General features: G+C 40.6%; 4 protein-coding genes across 6 annotated transcripts; 1 reads left to right on the top strand and 3 right to left on the bottom strand.

Annotated features, from left to right (window-relative positions):
- Positions 1-921: 921 nt before the first annotated feature.
- LOC148100878 (uncharacterized) lies at positions 922-2,965 on the top strand. Its single transcript, XM_087846826.1, has one exon. The coding sequence runs from the start codon at positions 1,049-1,051 to the stop codon at positions 2,534-2,536; it is 1,488 nt and encodes a 495-aa protein (XP_087702952.1). The 5' UTR covers positions 922-1,048; the 3' UTR covers positions 2,537-2,965.
- Positions 2,966-5,386: 2,421 nt separating this feature from the next.
- Positions 5,387-15,259, bottom strand: LOC102787591 (zinc finger Y-chromosomal protein 1). Of its 3 annotated transcripts, none has more exons than XM_087847251.1 (8): positions 14,733-15,259; positions 12,337-12,433; positions 11,762-12,079; positions 10,139-10,288; positions 9,905-10,033; positions 9,678-9,812; positions 9,392-9,535; positions 5,387-8,382 (listed from the first exon to the last, which is right to left on the bottom strand). In XM_087847251.1, the coding sequence occupies exons 2-8, from the start codon at positions 12,401-12,403 to the stop codon at positions 7,082-7,084; spliced, it is 2,244 nt and encodes a 747-aa protein (XP_087703377.1). In that variant the 5' UTR covers positions 12,404-12,433; positions 14,733-15,259; the 3' UTR covers positions 5,387-7,081. The 3 variants fall into 3 exon arrangements, with proteins under 3 accessions (XP_087703377.1, XP_087703378.1, XP_087703379.1); XM_087847252.1 differs by having other exon boundaries at positions 14,677-15,259; XM_087847253.1 differs by lacking the exon at positions 9,678-9,812 and having other exon boundaries at positions 14,733-15,257.
- A 692-nt stretch (positions 15,260-15,951) lies between these two features.
- On the bottom strand, positions 15,952-17,439 carry LOC102782673 (diamine acetyltransferase 1-like). The gene is made up of 6 exons (XM_006802282.3): positions 17,206-17,439; positions 17,063-17,114; positions 16,899-16,979; positions 16,691-16,792; positions 16,507-16,547; positions 15,952-16,406 (listed from the first exon to the last, which is right to left on the bottom strand). The coding sequence occupies exons 1-6, from the start codon at positions 17,269-17,271 to the stop codon at positions 16,239-16,241; spliced, it is 510 nt and encodes a 169-aa protein (XP_006802345.1). The 5' UTR covers positions 17,272-17,439; the 3' UTR covers positions 15,952-16,238.
- A 1,159-nt stretch (positions 17,440-18,598) lies between these two features.
- Positions 18,599-21,898, bottom strand: prdx4 (peroxiredoxin 4). Its single transcript, XM_006802283.3, has 7 exons — positions 21,601-21,898; positions 20,676-20,793; positions 20,454-20,570; positions 20,154-20,276; positions 19,637-19,767; positions 19,451-19,485; positions 18,599-18,722 (listed from the first exon to the last, which is right to left on the bottom strand). The coding sequence occupies exons 1-7, from the start codon at positions 21,806-21,808 to the stop codon at positions 18,672-18,674; spliced, it is 783 nt and encodes a 260-aa protein (XP_006802346.1). The 5' UTR covers positions 21,809-21,898; the 3' UTR covers positions 18,599-18,671.
- Positions 21,899-22,586: the final 688 nt, after the last annotated feature.

Below are 22,586 nucleotides of genomic sequence, written 5' to 3' on the forward strand. Positions count from 1 at the left end.
TTTAAAATATTTTTGTTATTTGGTTCAAATGATGATTTTTCTGAGTTTAAGAAGGACTTCTTTAACTATGACAGCATGATTATTTACTTCTTTCCTTTTCAGATGTTGTATTAACAGGAATAGTGAAGTGCACTGAACATACCACTGGATAGCACCAGAGGAATTTTCAGCATTCATATTTTAATGTTAGGGTTATGTGCAAAGCCTGTGTGTGAACACAACAGCAAAACTGAGACTGCGTGTGCTGTTCATGAAGGAGTCGTGTCCTGTGCTGTTTGAGTGCCAGCTTTGTTGTTATTACAGGATGGAAGGATGAGGATGTGTTCATAGTAGGAAACACAGAAGAGCCACCCGGAGGGCACAAGAAGGTGACAGATGAATGTGTGTGTGTGTGCGTAATGTTTAATACTATACAATATAGCAAATCTGCAACTTGATAGTGTTAAATAAAATGATTTTCTTTTAAACTTGAAGCTTTGAAAAACTCTCCTTTTGCATTAGGACAGAAATTAATATGACAAAGACTCTTTTCAAATTTGTTTAGGCGAATAGAAAATATTTTTAAAGATGTATATGGAAAACATGTTGATGCAGAAACATTTATTGAAGCTTCTGAGCTATTTGTGTAATCTTCTCCTAAAGAATTAAGATAGATTTGGTCTTTAGATTGGGAATTTAACATCTCGTACAAAATTAAAGTTTTTAATTTAAGTTTGGTAGAATTCTATTTCAAAGAAAAACAAGATTCTCTGCTAGGTTAATGACATCACATTCTACATTCTAAGCAGATGACATCACACTCAATTTGCTCTATCAGATCAAAGGAAACAGATCAAAGGAGCACATGACATCATCTCAAAAGTCCTTAAATAGGACCACAGCGTGCTCTCAGTATATCTCAGAACTGTGCAACTCTTTAGGAACACACCACGAGCCAACCTTTAGGAAAAAGATTTGAAACGTTCAGTGTATGCCACGAACACAAGTCCAAACCCTTATCAAATAGAAAAAATCTTCATTGTACATTGTAAGAGCAAAGACAAGAAGAATGCAGAGTATGCAGCAAAACCTTGATCCCCAGGAAGGAACCTCATCGGCCGCTGTTCGCCCTAACACAAAAGCGAAGCAGCCAAACCCAAAGCAAAGAGGGAAAAACCAGGCACCAAATGAGGTGACTTCATCTGCCAAACCAAAGGGTAAAAACAAGAATAAAAAGCAAAAAAATGCAAACCCAAACCCCAGAGCCAGAAACCCTGGACCCAATCGAGGGCCTGTGCCACAACAGCTCAATCCCCACTTTAACCCCAATAATGGGCCTGGGCAGCATTGGTACAATCCACACTTTTTACCGAACCGAGGGCCTGTGCCACATCAGCCCAATCCCCACTTTAACCCCAATAATGGGCCTGGGCAGCATTGGTACAATCCACAGTTTCTACCGAACCGAGGGCCTGTGCATCATCAGCCTGACTTTAGAACCAATGATGGACCATCTCAACCACAGCCTAATCCTCACTTAATGCCAAATGATGGCACACGTCCATATAGTGAGACTGATGAACTGCCTGCACTGAGATTCCACCTGCAGAAGGCTCAGCACATGTGGAAAATCAATCTCCACAAAATGTCAGCTGTAAACGACAGAGCCTCTGCGACTAAAACCCAAAATGATTGGCTTCACCTGCAGCTAAAGTGCTGCAGAGAAAATGCTGAGAAAACCATTCTTGAGCTCCAAAAACAACTGGAACAGGCTCGCAGAAGCAGACCCGAGGAGAATCTCACCCCTGATGTGAGTGAGGCTCCTGTTCAAGACAGCAACACAGCTGTCACAGCTGCAGAGCTGAGTGTGGATGCTTCAACACAAACTACAGAAGCTCCGCACCCAGACTCTACAGAGGTGAAAACTGTTCGGGAAGCTGAGTTGGAGGTCCAATGTAAAAAACAGCAGGAAGAGATCGAACAACTCCGCGAGCAGCTTCTCAAAACACAGAAAAACCTAGAAGAGGAAGTTGCAAAGCGCAAAGAACAGGAAGAAAGAGCCCCCTGTGAGTTTGTCAAACTCAAAGCCAAACTCTGTATCAGTGAGGCTCTTTGTGACAAAAATAATTTGGAGGTCCAAAACTTAAAAGAAGAGCTGGAAAAAACCAGAGCTTTCTACCTGGAGATTGTAACGAGGAAAAACCAGGAGAACACAACAATCCGCAAACAACTCAAGCAAAAAGAAGATGAAAAGATCATTCTTCAGGAGTCTTTGCGGTCTCTGCAAGAGACAATAAAAAAGGAAGAACCCGAGTCCAACGTTGGCAATCAGGATCATTCTCCAGCCCAAAAAGAGACAATACATCAAAAAGAGACCAGGGTTAACAAAGCAGAAAATTCTCCAGCCCAAGTCGAGACACTCCAGGAGAATAAGCAAGAAAAAGAGGAGGCTAGTACTACCAAACCAGAAAATCCAGAGGCCCGAGATGACAACATGCCGAGAGAAAAGCCAAAAAAGAAAAAGAAGCACAACTGGTTTCTGAGACTGTTCACTTAAGTGACTTCAACTCTGTCTCCTATAAAATCAAAGTTATATACAACTAACTATTAGCAGTTACTTAGAGTCCCTAAACATCAATTTTAAAGCATATTTGCTTTAATATTTAGTTGTGTATACATTTGTCATCGGCTCCACCCCTCCCAACCGGTCGCGGCAGATGGCCGCCCCTCCCTGAGCCTGGTTCTGCCGGAGGTTTCTACCTTTTTAAAGGTAGTTTTTCCTCCCCACTGTCGCCAAGTGCTTGCTCATAGGGGATTGTTGGGTTTTTTCTTTAATTCAGTTCAGTTCAATTCATTTGTATGTAAATACTGTTGAATTGAATTGAACTGAATTAAAGAAGATTTATAGGAGACAAAGTAAGTCACAGAGTGAACCAGGGTATTATAACATCTTACCCATAAAAATAAAAAATTGCATTAACCAAAACATCTGTTGTCTGAACCTGTAATTTTGTCTCATTTAAAACATATAAAAATGTCAAATTAGAACAATCTAACAGCAGAAATAAAAATGTTTACATGCTGCTTGAGAACATTGTTCTGTGAATGATATCTACTGTATCTGTGCTGTTGATGCCTTTTGAAAGCATTCCTAATAGTATCTATCAAGTAATATGCCTTGCTCAATGGTTCATGGAAGTATTAACAGTTTTGGTAACTGGCTTTGTAAATTGAAATTCTACAGCCTTACACTGTTAAGCTTAACAACCGATATATGGAGCGACTGCCTCTTCTCTCTCCCTCTTCTTGCTGCTGCTTCAATCATGAAACTGATTAATGATCAGCTGATCGGCTTTTCTGTCTCGAGTCCGTCTCTCTTCTTTGTTTTTGGCCCACTTCGCGCCAGAAAGAGGAAACCAGTGGCTGAACAACAGCAGCACGTTTAACCTTGATAAGCTGTTGTTAGAATTTATTTAATATTACTTTCTACATCAGGATCCTTTTCTATGCAGCTGACAGCTGGTAACTGTGCAGGGGCGGATCTAGCAAAGTTTAGCCAGGGGGGCCAATAGGGCATGAACAGGGAAAGGGGGGCACAAAGACATACTTTTCTTTCTTATTCTCATTTAAAATGTCTAGCTTTTAATAAATAATTATCTGAATCTTACACCCAAAGTTTTAATCTTATGTAAAATATATATAAGTCCATTACTGTATATAGTAACTGTTAAGTCTAATATACCCTAGTAAGCTATACTACTTTTTCCTTCGGGAAGGTACCATCTGTGCAGTCAGTCAGCTATAACAGAATAGCTTTAGTGTTGTTATTTATTTAAACTTGAGTATGAACTCATACAAAATGCAGCAATATATTTTAAAAAAAAAACAGTTTTATTAATTAAAAAACACACTATATCGGATTCATATCCGACTTTGGACGAGCTGCAGAGATCTACAGCTCAGGTGGGGGAATTTGTCCAAAGGACAACTATAAGTCGTGCACTGCACAAAGTTGGACTTTGTGGAAGAGTGGCAAGAAGAAAGCCATTGTTAACAGAAAACCATAAGAAGTCCCATTTGCAGTTTGCCACAAGCCATGTGGGGGACACAGCAAACATGTGGAAGAAGGTGCTCTGGTCAGATGAGACCAAAATGGAACTTTTTGGCCAAAATGCAAAATGCTATGTGCGGTGGAAAACTAACACTGCACATCGCTCTGAACACACCATCCCCACTGTCAAACATGGTGGTGGCAGCATCATGCTCTGGGGGTGCTTCTCTTCAGCAGGGACAGGTAAGCTGGTCAGAGTTGATGGGAAGATGGATGGAGCCAAATACAAGGCAATCTTGGAAGAAAACCTCTTGGAGTCTGCAGCACCTTCCAGCAGGATAACGACCCTAAACATAAAGCCACAGCAACAATGGAATGATTTAAAACAAAACACATCCATGTGTTAGAATGGCCCAGTCAAAGTCCAGATCTAAATCCAATTGAGAATCTGTGGCAAGATCCGAAAACCGCTGTTAACAAATGCTGTCCATCTAATCTGACTGAGCTGGAGCTGTTTTGCAAAGAAGAATGGGCAAGGATTTCAGTCTCTAGATGTGCAAAGCTGGTAGAGACATACACTAAAAGACTGGCAGCTGTAATTGCAGCAAAAGGTGGTTCTACAAAGTATTGATTCAGGGGGCTGAATAATTACGCACACCCCACATTGCAGTTCTTTATTTGTAAAAAATGTTTGGAATCATGTATGATTTTGGTTCCACTTCTAACGTGTGGACCACTTTGTATCGGTCTTTCATGTGGAATTCCAATAAAATTGATTCATGTTTGTGGCTGTAATGTGACAAAATGTGGAAAAGTTCAAGGGGGCCGAATACTTTTGCAAGTCACTGTAAATATTTAAAAGGAGATGCGTAATGACTAATAAGACGACTACTGTTTAAATGATGTCTTTGAAGCCCTTATGGTACATGTTACACAACTTTCCTTCATCCCAACAAGACTGAGGTGCCCACATAGTTGACACACGTATGATGAGCACTACCTGACTTACACCATCAACAATAGGGGCAGTCAAAGCTTTGTTGTTAACAGATTGTATGAAAAAGTCAAAATGTCTAATTCTACACTTGTGTTCGGTAAAGTTGTATTCACTGCAAGTTCAGGCAGTTCTACTTGGAGACTGGCTGAAAATATTATCATGCTTCCAAAACATTCAGATTTTATAAAAATAAATAAATAATCCCCTTATTAATCCTTCCATTTGAGCATCACCTGGCCAAACGTGGGGCTATTCTAGGACCTTTCGCCTTGAGGCAACTGTTGTTATCATTTGACTCCATATAAATAAAACTGAATTGAATCCAACTATTTGCTGGCAAACAAAAACTCCCAAACAGCTAAAATACTTTGCTTTATTATCTTTCTTAACAAATACGCTGAAGTACATCCACAACAACACAGTTGAGATCTCCTTTTTAATCAAGTGTTTACATCTACACGCTTTGTACAGATCTGTATACAAAACAATAATTTACGTCCCATAGAAGTCTAGTTACACTTAACTATACAACAACTTGTAAATGAAATAAATATAAAACAGATAATCACAGGTGATAACAAAAAATGAAAAAAAAAAAAAAAAAAAAAAAAAAAAGTAAAAAGCCAAAAGTACATGTACACCACCAGCACCTGTCTTCTGAAGTTGCATCTAAAAAGATATACATGTTTCCCTTTCTACAGGCAAAAGTACATCTGTGTAGGAGAAATCAAAGAGTTCAGTCCTTAGTTTTATAACAGCAGCACCAGATATACTATTCAACTCTCATTTAGACCAGACACTTATATTAGGACACTGATCTGGCATATTTATTTATAACCCAGTCTAACATTGGTAGCATACTGATACTTGCAGATTACCCTTTTTCAGTGATTTAAAAGATATGTCAATCGATACAAACAAAATCATTTTTATGAACAGTTCATCAGTTTTCAAAAGAAATTGAGGAGGAAACATTTTCCTCTCTTCACAAATTAAAAAAAAAAAGTCATGTCAAATTAAAAGGATTTCAAATCTGAGAAAGCATTAATGCGTTAACAAAAAAAAAAAAAAAAAAAAAAAGTAAAAAAAATACTGTTAGCGAGGGTGTCATCTCTACAGCTTTGGGCACTTGTTCTGAACAACGTACAGTACGCTTTTGGACTTGTAACAGAAATATTGGACATTTGATAACCAAGCATTGAGGGCAAGTGAAAGCGTTCGGATTTGTGTGCACATGTGAAACCTTATTCACCAACATGATGCATCCAGTTTCTCACTGTGTTTTTGTAGCAAATCAATGAGCATAAACCCCCTGCCGACGAAGCTCAGAGTGACTCCTCCTCTGCCTGTATTTGTGAGTTTAGTCAACGCACCAGGAAGCATTATGTTACAAAGTGGTCGGGTCAGAGCAAAGGAAGCACAACGGCTGCTTTTTTTTGTCCCTCAAGCGCCCTCTGTTTCTTTCTCTCTCTCCCACTCACTCACACACACACACACACACACACACACACACACACACACACGCACGCACGCACACGCTTTTACCAAGTGCTACTGGAAACAGATTGTTAATCCAAACTGCTGTTAAGTACATTTTAAGAAAATTATGCAAACATTTTTAAAATTACACATCTGTTTTTAAGACAAATAATTAGGACCATTGTGATTGAGAACTGATTGCTATTTGCAAAAGTTAAAAAAAAAAAAAAAAAAAAAAAAAAGTGTATCTACAAAGAGACATCTGCACAATCTGCCATGCACACTGTCACCACCAAGGGACATGCAGTTAAAAGTGCGAGTCTACAGAGGGGCTTGGTTTGCTAACTCTGACAGAGCATTAATGTTATGTACACGTGTATACATCTCTGAACAAACAGTAGGCTGAGGATTTAAAAAGAGCAAAACAACAGAATGGACCGAGTGCAGCACACACTCCGCACTACTTCAATGTGAATGGCGACGTGCCGAGGGCGCGGTGGTCGGGGTCTGACGGATGCTTGACGGAAGCTTCAACATTGTTCTTTGCTGTGGCACAGTATTTGGCTCGGTCAGAGTCACTCTGCCTGCACCACGTCTTTGTGGTGACGCATGATATGCTGGTTCTTCTCGGAGGGTCGTCGGAAGCCTTTCGAACAGATCTCGCAGCGATGCGGGTAGTCCTTTGTGTGAATGGAAATCACGTGGCGCTTGAAACCCGACGCGTCGCCGGTGCTGTAGTCGCAGTACTGGCACTGGTAAATCCGCCTTTCTTTTTGTCCTTTGCCAATAACTACAGTCACACTGCTGGCTAAGCTGGCCGCGCTAACTCTTGCCGGCGGACCAGAGCCGCTCGACCCGCTGGGCCCGGACTTTTTCGGCGTCACAGCAGGAGTGTGCGTTTCTGTCCTCTTGGTCTCACTCTTTTCAGGTGAGGCCTGTTGCTCCTTTGTGTGGACTGACAAGATGTGGCGACTGAGAACAAAGGGGTCTGCGATTTTAAAGTTGCAGTGCCGGCACTGATGGACTTTCTTAGTACGGTGGGATACCGAGTGCTTCTTCAGTTCAGACGGCCGGTGGAAGCCTTTCCCACAAACGGCGCATTTGTGGGGATAGTCCTTGGTATGAACAGATATGATGTGACGCTTCAGGTCACTGGAGTTGGAACTTTTGTGATCACAGTGGGCACAATGGTGGGTCTTATTCTCCTCGTGCGTTAATCCGTGCTGCATTAACTCCTCCTCCTCTGCAAACGTCTGGAAACAGCGCTCACATTTGTATGGCATCTCTTTGCTATGCTTAGTCTTGATGTGCGTTTTGAGATTAGAGGAATCGGCTGACTTATAGTCGCAGTACAGGCAGGAGTAAGGCTTCTCGCCGGTGTGAGTGCGCATGTGTTTCTTTAACTCCGAAGGATGTCGAAAGCCTTTGCCACATTCCACACAGATGTGGGGGAAGCTTTTGCTGTGAACTGCCAATAAGTGTCGATTGAGCAGCCCTTGCTCGGCAGTTTCATAGTCACAAAACTTGCATTTATGCATCTTGGTGGGCGGTGGAGGTGGCTGGCTCTTGGGCTCCCGGTGGTGGTGCTGTAGTCTGTGAGAAAATAGTGCCGCCTGCTGGTGGAACTCCTTGCCACACATTTCACACTCGAAAGGGGCCTTGCTGCTCAGAGCATGCACCTCCATATGATTGTGGAGGCTGGCTTTCTTGTTGGTGGTAAAATCACAGTCTGTGCATTGGTACTTTTTCCTGGTCAAAACATCCTGGTGGTGATTCTTGGTGTGGCGTTTCAAGAAGCCTCGTGATTTGAACTTCTTACCACAGAGCATGCAGGGGTAAACGGTGAGGGGCTGACCATATGGACCGATGATAATGGCTGGAGAGAAAGAAAAAATTAAAATTAAATTTAAGAAAAAGAAAAAATAAAAAGGGAGAAGGAAATGACCACATCACTGGTCATTTCCTTCATAAACAGAAGCTTTTTTTTTTTTTGAAGAGCAGTGTTTATCTTCAATATTTCAATACTGGTGAAATTATAAATATCAATTAAATGTTTAGCTGTACAATATCGAATATGAACTGAACTAAAAATCAAAGCAACAAAAGTAGAACATGTACTGTGCAGCAGCACACAGTAATTGTGTTCCTTTAATCAAGCTTAGTGTACAAATAAAATCTGAATTCAATGTCAACCAGCTTTTACTGCTCAGACAATCGTATTTAAATAAAGAAGTGTCATCAAAACAGCCCATCGGTACAATAAACCGGATAAACTAGTTAACTGCCGCTAGAAGGCAAGTCATAAACAATGAGCCCTTTTAAACTGTGCTAACCACTATAAAAAATAAAAATCATATTATGTATTATATTGAGTACTAATGCCAAATATGAACAGGCATGATTTTAGAATAAATAAATAAATAATGCAGTTATTTTTTATACAAATTACATATTTTCTCAGTTGTTCTCATAATTGCCTTTTAGGATGTAATGTGTTACAACTGCCAGGAGTGGGCGGTAATGCACAGAGAAGCTGCTCGTCAACAACTATTAAACAAGAGCAGAAGAAGTTGTTGCTTCTAACACGCTGAACTGGTTTGGATGGTGCTGTACAAACTGTAGAAATATGCACAGCCAACAATGTGAAAATGACAACTATGCCTAGTTATACCACACTCTAATTTACTTAAAAACAAAAAACAAAAAACGGCACTGGTGTAAAAAACTCACTATTATAATATATCTCAAAATTATTTGTTACTGAAAATGATAGAGCCGCTGCTTTCATCATCTCTTCTGCTATTCAGTCTTAAAAACACTAGACAAATGCTCATTTTTATCCAAACAAGCCTGAGAAGTCTGTGTCTGATTTGAGCCGTTCTCACCTGTCTGGACTTGTCGAGGCTCCGACCGCCTCTTGGTCTTGTTGCGCTGTCTGTTGATTTCGTCCACCCCGTCCGATTCATCAATATGCAGCAGCGCGCTGGCTGCACCGTTCCGGTTCTCACAACTCTCGCTATCTTCTGCACCTGTGAGAGAAACAACACGTCTTTGGCATATAAACAAACAAAACCGGTGCGTGTAAAGCTTAACCAGGACACCAAGAGACGTGGTTGATGCACAGGCTTCCAGTGTGGTTTTTATAGCAATTTAATAGACAAGGGTGCTGACCATAAGCAGCTGCCCAGGCCACAGGCATGAAGTCCTTGCTTAGAGACACGCTGTCATACGAGCGGTCGTGAGTTACTGGCTCTTCGCCTCCTACCACCACCTCCATATAAACCTCATCAGTCACCTTGGACCCACCTGTAGATGAGCCCAACAGGTACAAAACCAAAAAACTGGTGACGTTCAGTTTCATGACAGCTGTCCCCGCTCCTTGCATCCAGATGACTCACCGTGGTTTCCTTGATTGTGATGAGAATCCCCGACAGACATGTAAACCATCTTCTCTCTGAGCGTATGGCCCGAAGACTCTGTTAACGCAACGTTCTCTGTGTCCCCGTCACTGATGTCAACAGATTCTCCTGCACAGTGAAACTTAAGTTCAGTTCTCTACTTTCTGAAAGTAGTAAACAAGTATTGTTTATTATCATGATTCTTTTATTAACGGAAAGCTAACTGCCACTCACCCATGTCATCTTCCCCAGAATCAGCCTTGAAGATGTAGACCTTTATCACCTCTTGTCCATCCTCATCTTTCTCCACTTCCTGGTCCTCCACAGCTCCTTCCACTGTCACCTCTGTTCCATCCTCAGACACCATTTTACCAGCTTCATCCACTAGCAAAGGGACACACATCAGACTTGATTAAACAGAGTCACCAGCAGAGACTTTGTAGCAGTGTAAATTATGACATACTGGAAATATTTACATGAAATGAGTGCAAATAAGGTACTCGATCGTTTAAGAAGCTTATCTAAATATTAAATCTAAAGATCAAAACTCATTATGATTTAGTATGATCTCTTATTTTAAAAAAAAAAAAAAAAAAAAAAAAAAACAGCAACAAAAAACCCTTCAATTCCACCTTTTCAAACTGACATCTTCATAGCATTTATGACTAAAGCAAATCTCCGGGTACTCGGGGAAATTAGAGTTAATGAGTCCCCCCCCCCCCCAAAAAAAAAACCAAAAAACTGTGATCTTTTGTTTTGTTTCAATGCAAACTACTACTATGCGCGAGAAAGAAGTTGTACAGTGTGTCCGTCCACAATTTTGTAATTTTAATTAAGCCTGGGGAAATACAAAAACAAAAACAGACCACCTCCGCTCATTATGTGGCTATAAGTGTGATATTCTTTCCAGCAGGGATGTGCACGTGCAGTAGTTATGTAGCTGGATGTGCAAAGTAACTAAGGCAAACTAAGCCAAACACATAAGTGCTTCAACTTGTACAATATATAATAAAAAGGAAAACTTGACACATTCAAAAACACATTGAAAATGAGAAAGATTTGCTTATTTACATTCAATTCAGTTTTATTTATAAGAAAAGCTGAACAATCATACGATCCCCTATGAGCAACCACTGAGTGACAGTGGGAGGGAAAAACTCCCTTTCAACAGGTAGAAACCTTTAACAGAACCAGGCTGAGGGAGGGGCAGCCATCTGCCACCACTATGGCAGTTGGGCTGCCACAGCACAATGAGCAAGCTACATATGGTTAAAACCCATTGATTTAATTTCACAGGGGTACTATCACTGTGCTAATCTATAAACTGTGTTTACATTAGTTGTTGAGGTCTACGTTGCTGCAGGTGGGAAGGTGCATGTTAGCCTACACTGTAGATTTAAACCTTTCGTCCTGTCATTTACATGGATGTTTCCTTTTAAATACACTGCAAATGCATCAGCCATTACAGAGGCACAACTGACTCTTAAGCAATATTAGATCTTTTCTGATCTGTGCATGTGCTCATTTTGAGTTCTATGCTTTTTCCCCCAAAAGGTGGAAGAGAAGGGGGGGGTGGACCTATGAGCTCAGAAGTTATTACTTCTGCTCTTTGGTACCAAAACCACAGAAATGTTTAACTAATATTAGATGAACATAAGCTGCGGTTAACAGGACAGCTCATAAAAAGATCAGGGGAGTATCTACTGCTACGACTGCTTACTGGTATTCTTTAACTTTTAATTGCATATAAATTTTCCATCTCTCCAAGCGACAGATATTATACAGATAATAATAATAATACAACAAACCAAAGACATGTATGCTAAGTGTAAATGCAGCACAATCTAGTAAACTTACAGGATATCATTAGATAATCTCCACAGCCATCTTGGTCATCGTCCTCCTGCTGCTCTGGGTCCAGCCCATCTTCAGGGATGTCTCCCATGGCAACACCTTCCTCCTCACCATCCAGAGCCATCACACAGGTTTCTACAGCAACATCTTCATCTTCATCGCAGTGCACATACTCAGAAACCACATCCTCAACAGCATCCTGGATCACTAGCTCGTCTGGGGCGAACCTGTGAACTGCCATGCCTTCCCCTTCGCCTTCTGACACCAACACAGTCTCTTGAAGCTCCACAACAAACTCCTGTCCGCCGGCACCACCTTCATCTAGAAGAAGCAGGATTGCACGGTTAACCAGATAACAGTGAAGAGCAAGGGTTTATTGTGTGATAATGATTTAAATGGTCATACAGTCATAATATGACTTTGCTGTGGATGCTCATGTCATCTCCTTCCAAACAACACTTTCATTCAAATATTTAAAGTTATCTGGCTATCCACAAAAAAGAAAGAAATCCTGCTAGTACTATTGTACTTCTCATACCAGCAAGACGTACTCTGTAAGTATAAGCATTGCTAATTACCCGATCCGTGCAATATTATTTTAGGCTCTTCAGAATGTATTGCAAGCCTGGTGACATCCTCATCCATTGTCCTCGCACTGCATTTGTTACTGGACAGCTGAAACCAAATGATAGACAGCTTAGTATAAAGTAAGCACAGGCAGAAAATTATGCAGATAATAGGTTACTTATATATTGTAATGCTGTTACACACCATTGCCCTTCTCATACAATATTTTACAGGTGTACGGTTATGCTTTTCTGTATGACACTCAGAGCAGCCACTCCAGGTCACTCAAGACACACACACACACACACACACACACACACACACAATGATGTGTGATGAAAACACTGCTGCTTTGACAGCCTCAAGCCACTGGAACTAAAAAAGATTTTTTTTTAAAAAAATCATATGTTTATGTCCCAAATCTGCTTTAAATCCATTTCAATTTGTCAGAGTTGCCACACGAGCTGCTAATGCAAACGTGGCCAACATCGCCAAATGTTAGCCCAACAATGCTGGTGTCATTTCTTTTGCACACTACCCCATGAAGTCCCCAATGAGCCTGGCATCCAGCGTGTTTTCAAAAAAAGACTTAGTATAACTTGTTGAATCACTGTAACATGATTCACATGATACAGACCAGCGGCCTGGCATTGTACAAGTACTGTAGCTTGAGCAGTTCCATAACAAAGTGGTTCTCAAACTTTTTATGATACGCTCCACTTCAGAAGCCCTCAACAGAGAAGCATTAAGTATATTAAATCAACTTTTAATAGTCATCTTTTTTCCCCACTTTGGCTGATTTCATGCTTTTCTACAGTCACCCACACTCCTCCATCACTGGCCTTTGCTGCACAATTCCCTGCCACCACCATAACAGTTAATGCGTATGCTTTCAAGATTCACTTTACAGCAAACTGGGCACGTATGGGCATCTGTGGGCTTGATACTGTAAACATGGTGTACACTCACTAACCTCAGTTCTCGTTTTGTTCCATAGAAAGTGTGCTCTTCTCTGCCCTGGAGCATTAAAAGCTGTCAAGCATCCAAATCAGGCTTCAAAGACTTGATTGCTACCTCACAGTAACCTATAAACCAACTTTTGAATCGAACTTTATCAAGAACAACCCCGGTTAAAATCGCGCTGTAGCCTTGCCTTTGCTCACGCAGTGTTTCTTTGTGAAGATCCAAATTATTTGACCTTTAATTCTCACACACACACAAACACACATAAACCCCACGACTTCAGCTTTGTGGTTTTAAGCTATTTTTAAAAGGGAAACCACAACATTAAAAAAGAATAATAAATAAAATGTGCTTTACACTGTTAGCTCGTGTGTGCGATAACGGACAGAAACTAAAATGACCAGTGCCATTATTGTCATGCCCGCATCACTACAGTTAACAGAATCAAAGACACGTTTCGCCTCCCCACCCAAAAAATGGAGGTAAAGTTGAGCTAATGTAGGACAAGAAAAACAACACAGATATCTCTCTGAAACTAACACAAGGGAACACTGAGGTGTAAACAGAAAACGATGCACCCGGGTTGCCATTTAATTTCCACTGAATGTACCATCCCCCCACCTCCAGGTGGAAAAAGATGACAACGGTGTGAGGAAGATGTGCGGCACAACCCCGCATCACTTGTGCTCAAAAGACACCGACATCACATAAAAAAATAATTAATTTTAAAAACTCGGGCAATCGGACACACTACGAGGAATCTAAAGCACAACACAAATCCCGATGAGGTGATTCACGGCAATATCTTCAATTGACCACTGGAGGAAGATTAGCACTGATTACACATGCAGAGCTCGACTGTCACGGTGCAAACAGACGTTTAGAAAAAGCTGATTGCAAGCACAAAGATAAAGATGCAAAGAAACGAGGCTTTCGTTAAGTGCACACTTATGTCGCTCTGTACCGGCCAGCTAGCGAGAGGAGGGCTGAACCCACACACACATACCTTTTCTACAACCAATTTCCATCACACAAGCATCCGCCATTTTGTTAGCTTAACTGCTGGACGAATGCTAATTTTAACGTTTATTAAACTACTCCTCGGCGACGACAAGGTGTCAGACGAAACTGAGGCTGAATGGTGCGTTGCATATCAGCTGTCAGCTATCGATAACAAATGCCGATGGCCAACTACGACAGACCAATATGCAATCCCTTTTTTCGGGTGGCTCGCTAGCTAACGGGATAGGCCTGATTTGCCAATTACGGCCTCTATTGAGGCCCCGGCCCAGAAAAGAAAAGGCCCAACCCTTTGCGGCCTCTCAGAAAAAATAAAGAAATAAATTAAAATACATGCATGTAAGAAACAAAAGGCCACGGGCACGTACAAATGCAAACACAGCTCTGAAATCGGACGCCTTTGGCACAAAAACGAGCCGCGTACCAGATTCGTGCTGCAGGGATGCCTCTGTCCGCTCCTCGGCTTCCCAGGCCGCCTGGTTCCCCCAGACTCGGGCAGGATTCAGTCGGGAATTTTGTGTTATTTGGGCGGGCCGGAGAGGAGAAGAGAAGGAGGGGTTAGGGGTTGATTCAGGAGCACCGCTGAAAGCAAAGCAGGACGTCTCGAGCCAGATCTTGTCATGCTACAGCCCCCCGCTCCTCCAGCTCCGAGGCCGCCGTCAGCACGACACGTCACAGCCCGAGAGCAGCAGGAAAATGCGGAAGGGTTGTGGTGGAAATCAGCCCGACAGGCACCAAACAGGCCATAATCTAAAGAACAACGCGGGTCGTGTGAAAGCGTGCGCTGCAGCGGTAACTGTAATTAGTTTATGCTCCATGGCCCGGTGTATCAGCAAGTAATTTGACTAAGGACTACGTCAGTTCGCGCCAAACAACAGAGTGCATCACAATAAAAGGACAATTAAACTATGACCTCAAGATAGATAGCATTGCTTCAACACTTAAACAAACCGACGACTGCCCTGTTTTATAAATGAACCTATCACTTCTGCAGTTTTGTTAAGCCTACAAGTATAGCTGTTCCCCCCCCACACATCTGCAGCACAACTGTACCTGGGTAGTTTGTTCTCCCAAATACTGTGTTAACTGCGCTTCTTTTGAACTCCATTAAAAGTGATCTAAAAAGAAAATAAAACTAAAGTGCTAAAGTGCTGTTAAAAATTTCCAGAAATTAGACATAAAATATCTGAAATGCATCCATCAGTTTTAAATATGTTGCAGTTTTAGCTACTGATAGGGTTTTTATTGCAGAAATTTCCAGTTTAGAAGGAACTGGTGGTTAGACAATTGCATTTATGCGAAATTTAGTGGTTATCAGCAAAGAATGTTAATCAGTAATAGTAACAGCTTCTCCATACTTATCTTTATGCATACACACTTCTACACTTTCACTTTGTTAAAATTACTCAGTATGTAAGAGGGCCTTTTGTTTTCTCTTATATTGTGACATTTCAGCATTTAATGAATAAAATGATCCCAAAAACTCTTAATGCCGTATTATAATTCTAAGGTCTGATTGAATTACAATGTGCATATGATTTTAAAAAAGCACTATAATATTAGTCAGCTTGGGAAAGGCAACATAGCAAAGAGGCACAGGATGATATGTAGGTTGTGATGGAAAATCCCAAACACATAAAATCTATATTTATTAATGTATTTATTAGCATGCTTGTTCAAGTCTCACAAACTTTCCAGCTGTGTGGTAGATTATTACCATGTAATTATCACGTTTCAGTGTTCATTCACCAAACTTCCAAGATCAGTGTGAATTTAGCAATGACCTCAAAAGTCCCAGACATGGTTTGTGATCAGAATGGAACAGCTGATTGATAAATGCATTTATTGAGGCTGCTCCAAGTCACTGATCACATAGAGCAAAGTTCACTGCTATCACCAGACATCAGCACAAGTTTAAGAGTGACAAACTCTATTTGGCAGACATTTTCAGCAGATTTTTCTTTTCAATGGCAAAAAGACGCCACCCCTCCTCAGAGGACAGATCCGCTGCACCTCTTCTCTTGTAGAACTCAATAGACTTGGTGTTGTTTTCTGCTACTATAAAATGCATGGCGCTACAGCGGGTCTTCACTGCCGTCTAGGAAAAAGGAGAAAAGAAAAGTGCACGCGTGAATGCAGCTGAAATAAAGGTGACTCTGTCACCAGAAAAATGTTGAAGTGTGCAATGTTAAAAGTACCTCGCTCAGCACCTTCAGGACTTTTGAACCAATGCCAAGACCTGGTGAAAGATTACGTGTTCATGGAGCAATTAAGAAAGTTCTTTGGCAATGAGTACAAATTGTCCCGCAAAGTAGGAAAGAAGTCTCTCCTGTGTTAGTCATTAACCTTTACCACTGCAATAAAACTTTTCATCAAACGTACCACGAAACTCCTGCATGATGAAGAAATCTTCCAGGTACAGAAGCTTTCCAATCCATGGGTCATATGTAAAGTAGTACATAGCAAACCCAACCACAGTGTACCCTTGAAGAAAACACAGAGCAGGGGATTAAATAGTGGATCAGACCCGTGAACAACATTAATAGTTCCTGAGAAATATGAGAATATTTTGTAAGAGGCGCATTTTTACCTTCTGAGCTCTTCTCGTTTGGGACTTCAGCAACCAAACAGTGGTAGAATGGATGATCCCCAAAGCCATCTTCAAGCAGATCTGAAAACAAAAAAAACATAACATATAAGCTTTCTCAAACTCCAGATCAATGCAAACTTCACCATGAAGCTAAATCACAGCACCTTTTTCTGTCAGCACCACCTTCTCCTCCATCTCTTCAAATTTAGCAAGCTCCTAAAAGGCAAGGTCATTTGGTCATATTTCTGTTAGTTAAGCACACTCCCAGTTAAAGGCTTGAAGTATTATCAGTTCACATATGGTTTACCTTTATGAGTCGCAGGATATCTGAGACATCCTTTGGTTCAGCTGTCCGTAATATAAAACTGGCCATTTTCTCTTTTTACCCCTTTTCCCTTTTCTCACTAATCCTCTGAATGTAAACAAAAGCAAAATTTGTTTCTTCATCCGCTCCTCAGGAGTCTACCCCCCGACAATGAAATGGGGAAACCAACATACACAGAACTGCATTGGCTGCGTTGCAGAGTGGCAGAGCAGCTTCAGACGCTTCTCTTTTATACATCCCAGACAAAGGTGACCCATATATGGGCAAACAGGTCATTACATCCTGTTTCTTTTCCTTTTCTGCTCGCTCCTTATCTTTGTGTTGACTGGACGACATTTGAATGTTGTTTAAAAGGTTAATATTAACCAGACCTAAGAAAAAAAAGCTAAGCACATCTCTTATGCTGAGTAAAGAATAACCCACTTTTGAAAATGAGTGTAAAATATTTTAAATACAAAATCAACCCATAACATTGAGCTGGTTGTTCTTCCCTTGCTAAAACTTACTGCTTCTATGCATTCAGATGCTGTTATTTGCATTGTGGGAAAAGAAAAACAGTTTTATTGATTAAAAACAGGTTATATAACAAGTTATATAACCTGTTTTTAACAGCTCAAAAAAAGGGGTGTGGTGGAGGATGAACATTATCTATAGGTGATCAGGTTAGTAACCAGCAGCTGATTAACTTATTTTATGAAACATTTGAGTTTGTTTTACTCATTCGAGAGCAAATTTTACCCTTGAAATCACAGTGGCACTGATACTTTTGCATGCATTTGTTTCTCTTGTAAAGCACAAGCAAGCAGGGCCCTGCTGCAATAGTCCTTAAAAGCATTTTAAAAACAAGTGCATCTACAAAAAGACTGAATTTGAACCCAGGACTTTCTTGCTGTGAGGCAACAGTGTAGCCAACGAGCCACCATGCTGCCCAAAGGTCACAGTGAAGTTTGCATATTGCAGCTATAAACTAGAATGATTAAATGCGTTTTCAGCGTGCTAAGTAAATGCTGAAGGCATTACCTGCATTATTCACTGCACATGCTGGACAGCCTGGGGCTGTTTTTTTACAGCAAAATGTTTGTTCATCACATATTGTACGAAATTCAAAGCACAGACAGCAGAGAGGGAACAAGTAGTTTCACTTCTGTGTCTCCAGAATCTGGGAGTCACTGGATATGTTCAAATGTTTCTAGTCCCTGTCAGTACTCTCACTGCAGAACATTTTGGATCAGCTGAAGGCTTTTCAGGGAGTTTTTAAGGACATCCTGATAGTAACGAATTACAATAGTCCAACCTAGAAGTAATAAATGCATGAACTAGTTTTTCAACATCACTTTCAACATCGTCATGGTATAAGAGACCAGACAAACAGCAGTTTAGGAAAACACATTTTATTGGAAATTTTAAAGTGTAAGTGTTGGATTTCACAGACTGGGAAAACAAATAGATCAATTCAGTTTATCAAAATACTTCAGCTTGCCTGAAGGGTCGGGAATGATCTGTGGAAAAGAAATCATTAAATTAGTGTGCAGCACATTTCATGTAAGAAGACCTATATGACACATAATTCAGATTTCTGATAATAAACTAGTCATAGTGCAATTCCCACTTAACAATGGAAGAAATTAGCAAAAGGTGAATTCTTATCTTTGCAGTGTAATTGGTGGGTAATAATTTAAGGTCAACCATCGAGGCCAAACTGAACTGTTTTAACTAAATAAATAAATAATAAAAACTCTTTTGAAGGAATAACAAAAAAAAAAAGTGGTGGGTCTGATTTGCAAAAACAATGACAATGTATCTCATAGTATACCTAATTGTCAATAATACGGTCTATGTTACTCTAAATGGGACCATAATTTACTAAATCAAATCACGATGCATTAAGACTTGAAACTACAGACTGAGATCATCGTTCAAGTGAGCAGCAGGATCATTTTCTAATCCTGTTACACAGTCAGATGCTTTTTTGCAACTAGTGCTGCCCCCTGCTGGCCGCTAAACAGAAACAATGCAATTTTAAAGCACTTCCATCATGCTTTCACTTTTCAGACTCAGAAACTATATCCATCTTTATATACAGTCTTCTTTATGGCAATCAGCCTGAGACAGCTCGTCAGTTTTTACAAATACATGGCTGCCTGTCTGATTTTTTTTTAATATGCTGGAAGACAATAGCAGTTAGTGCCTAAGGATCCATATTAGTCACTGGTCCAGTGATACTTACTGTGTCACTGCCTGGTTTCCATCCTGCTGGACACACTGTGAAAACAATAACACAGAACTAGTCAGAATTTAAAGAAGAAACAGCTCAAAGACTCAGCTGACAGCCAGCTGTTTGTTTCTAGGTATTCTGCATAAACGAAAGACAGTCAGACATTTCAGCTGCTAATAATAAAATCCATCCTTTTACCTTCTCCATGTTTGTCTGTGTACTGGAAGGCCTGGACCAACCGCAAAGTTTCATCCACAGATCTTCCCACCGGAAGATCGTTCATAGTGATCTGCCTCAGGATACCTTTGCCATCGATGATGAATAGACCCCTGAGGAAGACATGGATGAGTTAGAATAGAGCATGAGTGGCTGCTCAATGCTTCCTGTGAATGTTTCCATGGGGGTAAATTATCTAAATGTCAGCAGCAGGACTCTGCCTCATATATGCCATTTGTGGTTCTAGAACTATTTATGCCTTCCTGCATAAGGTGAATAAGGCACGTTGTATAACGAACTTTGAGTGCTCAGGTAAGGTTGAAAAGCACTATATAAGAACCAGTCCATCTATCATTTACACACTGATCACAACCATTAGTTTTACAACTGCAAATAAAACCTTTAACTTACAGCAAGGGGCCATAACAATGCTACATAATAAGTAATATTTCTTTTAGCTGCTTAAGCTATAAAACTTTGATGATGGCTATAACTTCACCTCAGTGTGTGTCCTTGGTCCTCCAGGTAGACGCCATAGTCTTTTGAAATCTGGTGAGTGAGGTCAGACAGCAGAGGTATTTTCATTTGTCCAAGTCCACCCTGCTTCCTGGGAGTATTGATCCTGTAAAAAACAGAAAGAAAAAAACATCAAAAATGTCTCCATTATCATAAAATGAATTAAAGTCTATCAAAAGTACATACAAAAGGTTAAAGTAGGAGAGCAAAATAATACAACATCATCTGTTTTTATTAGAGTTGATCTTCAGCCATTAAATTGTGATGGAAACAGCAATCTCACCAGGCCAAGTGTGTGAACTGGGAATCTACCGAGCAAGCGACCACCTCCGTGTTGATAGCTTGAAACTCGTGCAGACGATCACTGAATGCAATGATCTCAGTCGGACAGACAAATGTGCTGCAGAAAAACCAAAACAAATGCTTTCACTTGAGAACAATGCTGTGCAGCAATCCCAGCAGAACGTGCAAAGTGATAATGTAACGTGCATTCGATGGTACTTACAAGTCCAGGGGATAGAAGAAAAAAACGAGGTATTTGCCTTTGTAGTCCGACAGCTTCAGCTCCTTGAATTCACCGTTGATGACAGCTGTTCCTTCCCAGTGGGGTGCAGGCTTTGAAACTAAACCAGGACGAAAAACCAAGTTAAACGTTGGGATCAATATAACGTATTTCATACTACAACTAGCAGTGCACTGTATTTAACCAGTGGAATAAGCCCCAAAAGGTTGATTCTGTTCATCTGGACGTGTTTTCAGTGGGAGAAACATTTAGTCACTTATCCAAGTGACTTCTTTAGTCTCAGCTGACTGCAGGTTTCCCCAACCTTTTAAAAAGTACATTTGCATCATGTCATAAATATGCAAATTGTGGAATAGGTGCAAAATTACGCACTTTGCCCGGTAAAGTCTACAAACTCATGTTTCCATATGGAAGAGGAAAAACCTGCAGTAATGAAAATGACTCAGACATCTTCACAGTAAATCTCCCATACATAATCACATGAGTTTAGTGGTCCCCTTTTATTATTTTGAAAGTAGTGTTAATTATGTTATCAGGTCTGTATTAAAAAGTGTAGGTACTGCGCCACACACAGTCATGTGTCACAGGGGCGGGGAGAGGTGCTCATGCCAAGATTTTCAGAGTATGACGTGTCCTACAAAAACCATGAGAGTTCAGGTTAGGCTTAAACTTTAAATAAAGATATCACCTGGGTATTTTAACAATAACTGCAAAATTAAACCATAACATGGGTGCTCTGTGCAGCACCAGCCTGCTGCATCAACACGCACAAGCTGCTAGTCGTAGTTTGACAGGAAGGAGAAAGCAGCAAAAAAAATAAAAATAAAAAATTAAATCAGTGCACTCCTTAAATATGCAAATGCTAATCTAGCAGCACTCTCTGGATGAAAGCATGAGAGAAACTCACTCTTGGCTTTGCTGAGGTGGAGGGAATGGTCGGACACGGGCACACGGAAAGCCTCTCCGGGATAGACGTGTCCTCCCGCGTAACTTTGACACTGGGGGTTTTTCACCTGAGCGCTTTCCTCTGCAGACGTGACCGTGGCGAGGAGGAGCAGAGCGGTGCACAGAGCACAGAAAAGCTCCTTCATATCAGTGTGGAAAACAGACTCCATTGTTACGTCCCTTTAACAGCACGTAGCCACTCACTAGCAACGCGCCTCAGACCTACTGCAGGATTGGAGCAGTCTTCCTTGTTCTTCTTCTTCGCTCAGGTTTTTCCAGTAGCTGACATCCTTGTTTTCACATTGCTGCCATCTTCTGGAATTAATTAGCCCATCAGGCGTACTGCGTGTATCACTGTCGTGCACACACAGTGCCAGTTTTCCAAAAAACCGATAGTTTGAAATGTTTTGAATGGATTTTGATATATTTTTGTCGAGGTGTGGAGTGGGGTAATGTTAACAGTCCATTAAAGTTTGGCTTACATCCACCAATGTCATCAAAATCAAGCTTTATTGGTCAAGAACTGATAAAGAGCCTTGTAACTTAGAGCGACCACATACAGATTTAAAATATGCCACATTTGACCTCTGACCTCTCCTTGAAGGTCAATAGATTGATCTGAAGGTCAAAGTAACAACAATGCCATTTATAGGATTGAAAGCGATGTTGCTTATTACTGTTTGTCTTGACAACATACAGACATGTAAAGAATGATGTATTCTAAATACCACGTTACTTTGGACTTCTGACCTCTTCTTCAAGGTCAAACTTTTCTGGTCAACTATACTTAAAATTCTGTTGCCTTTGTTTGTATTTTTAATATTTAGAAAACTGATGCATTTGAAACTTGACACTAAAACAATTTAGTTTCCTACATATGCTTGAATAGAATTGACTGTGTAATATTAACATATTAACATATTTATGTTTCAAGATTCTGTAGATTCA

This window comes from Neolamprologus brichardi, chromosome 10 (assembly GCF_056152115.1).
Source record: "Neolamprologus brichardi isolate AB-2024 chromosome 10, ASM5615211v1, whole genome shotgun sequence".
NCBI classification, from domain to species: Eukaryota; Metazoa; Chordata; class Actinopteri; order Cichliformes; family Cichlidae; genus Neolamprologus; species Neolamprologus brichardi.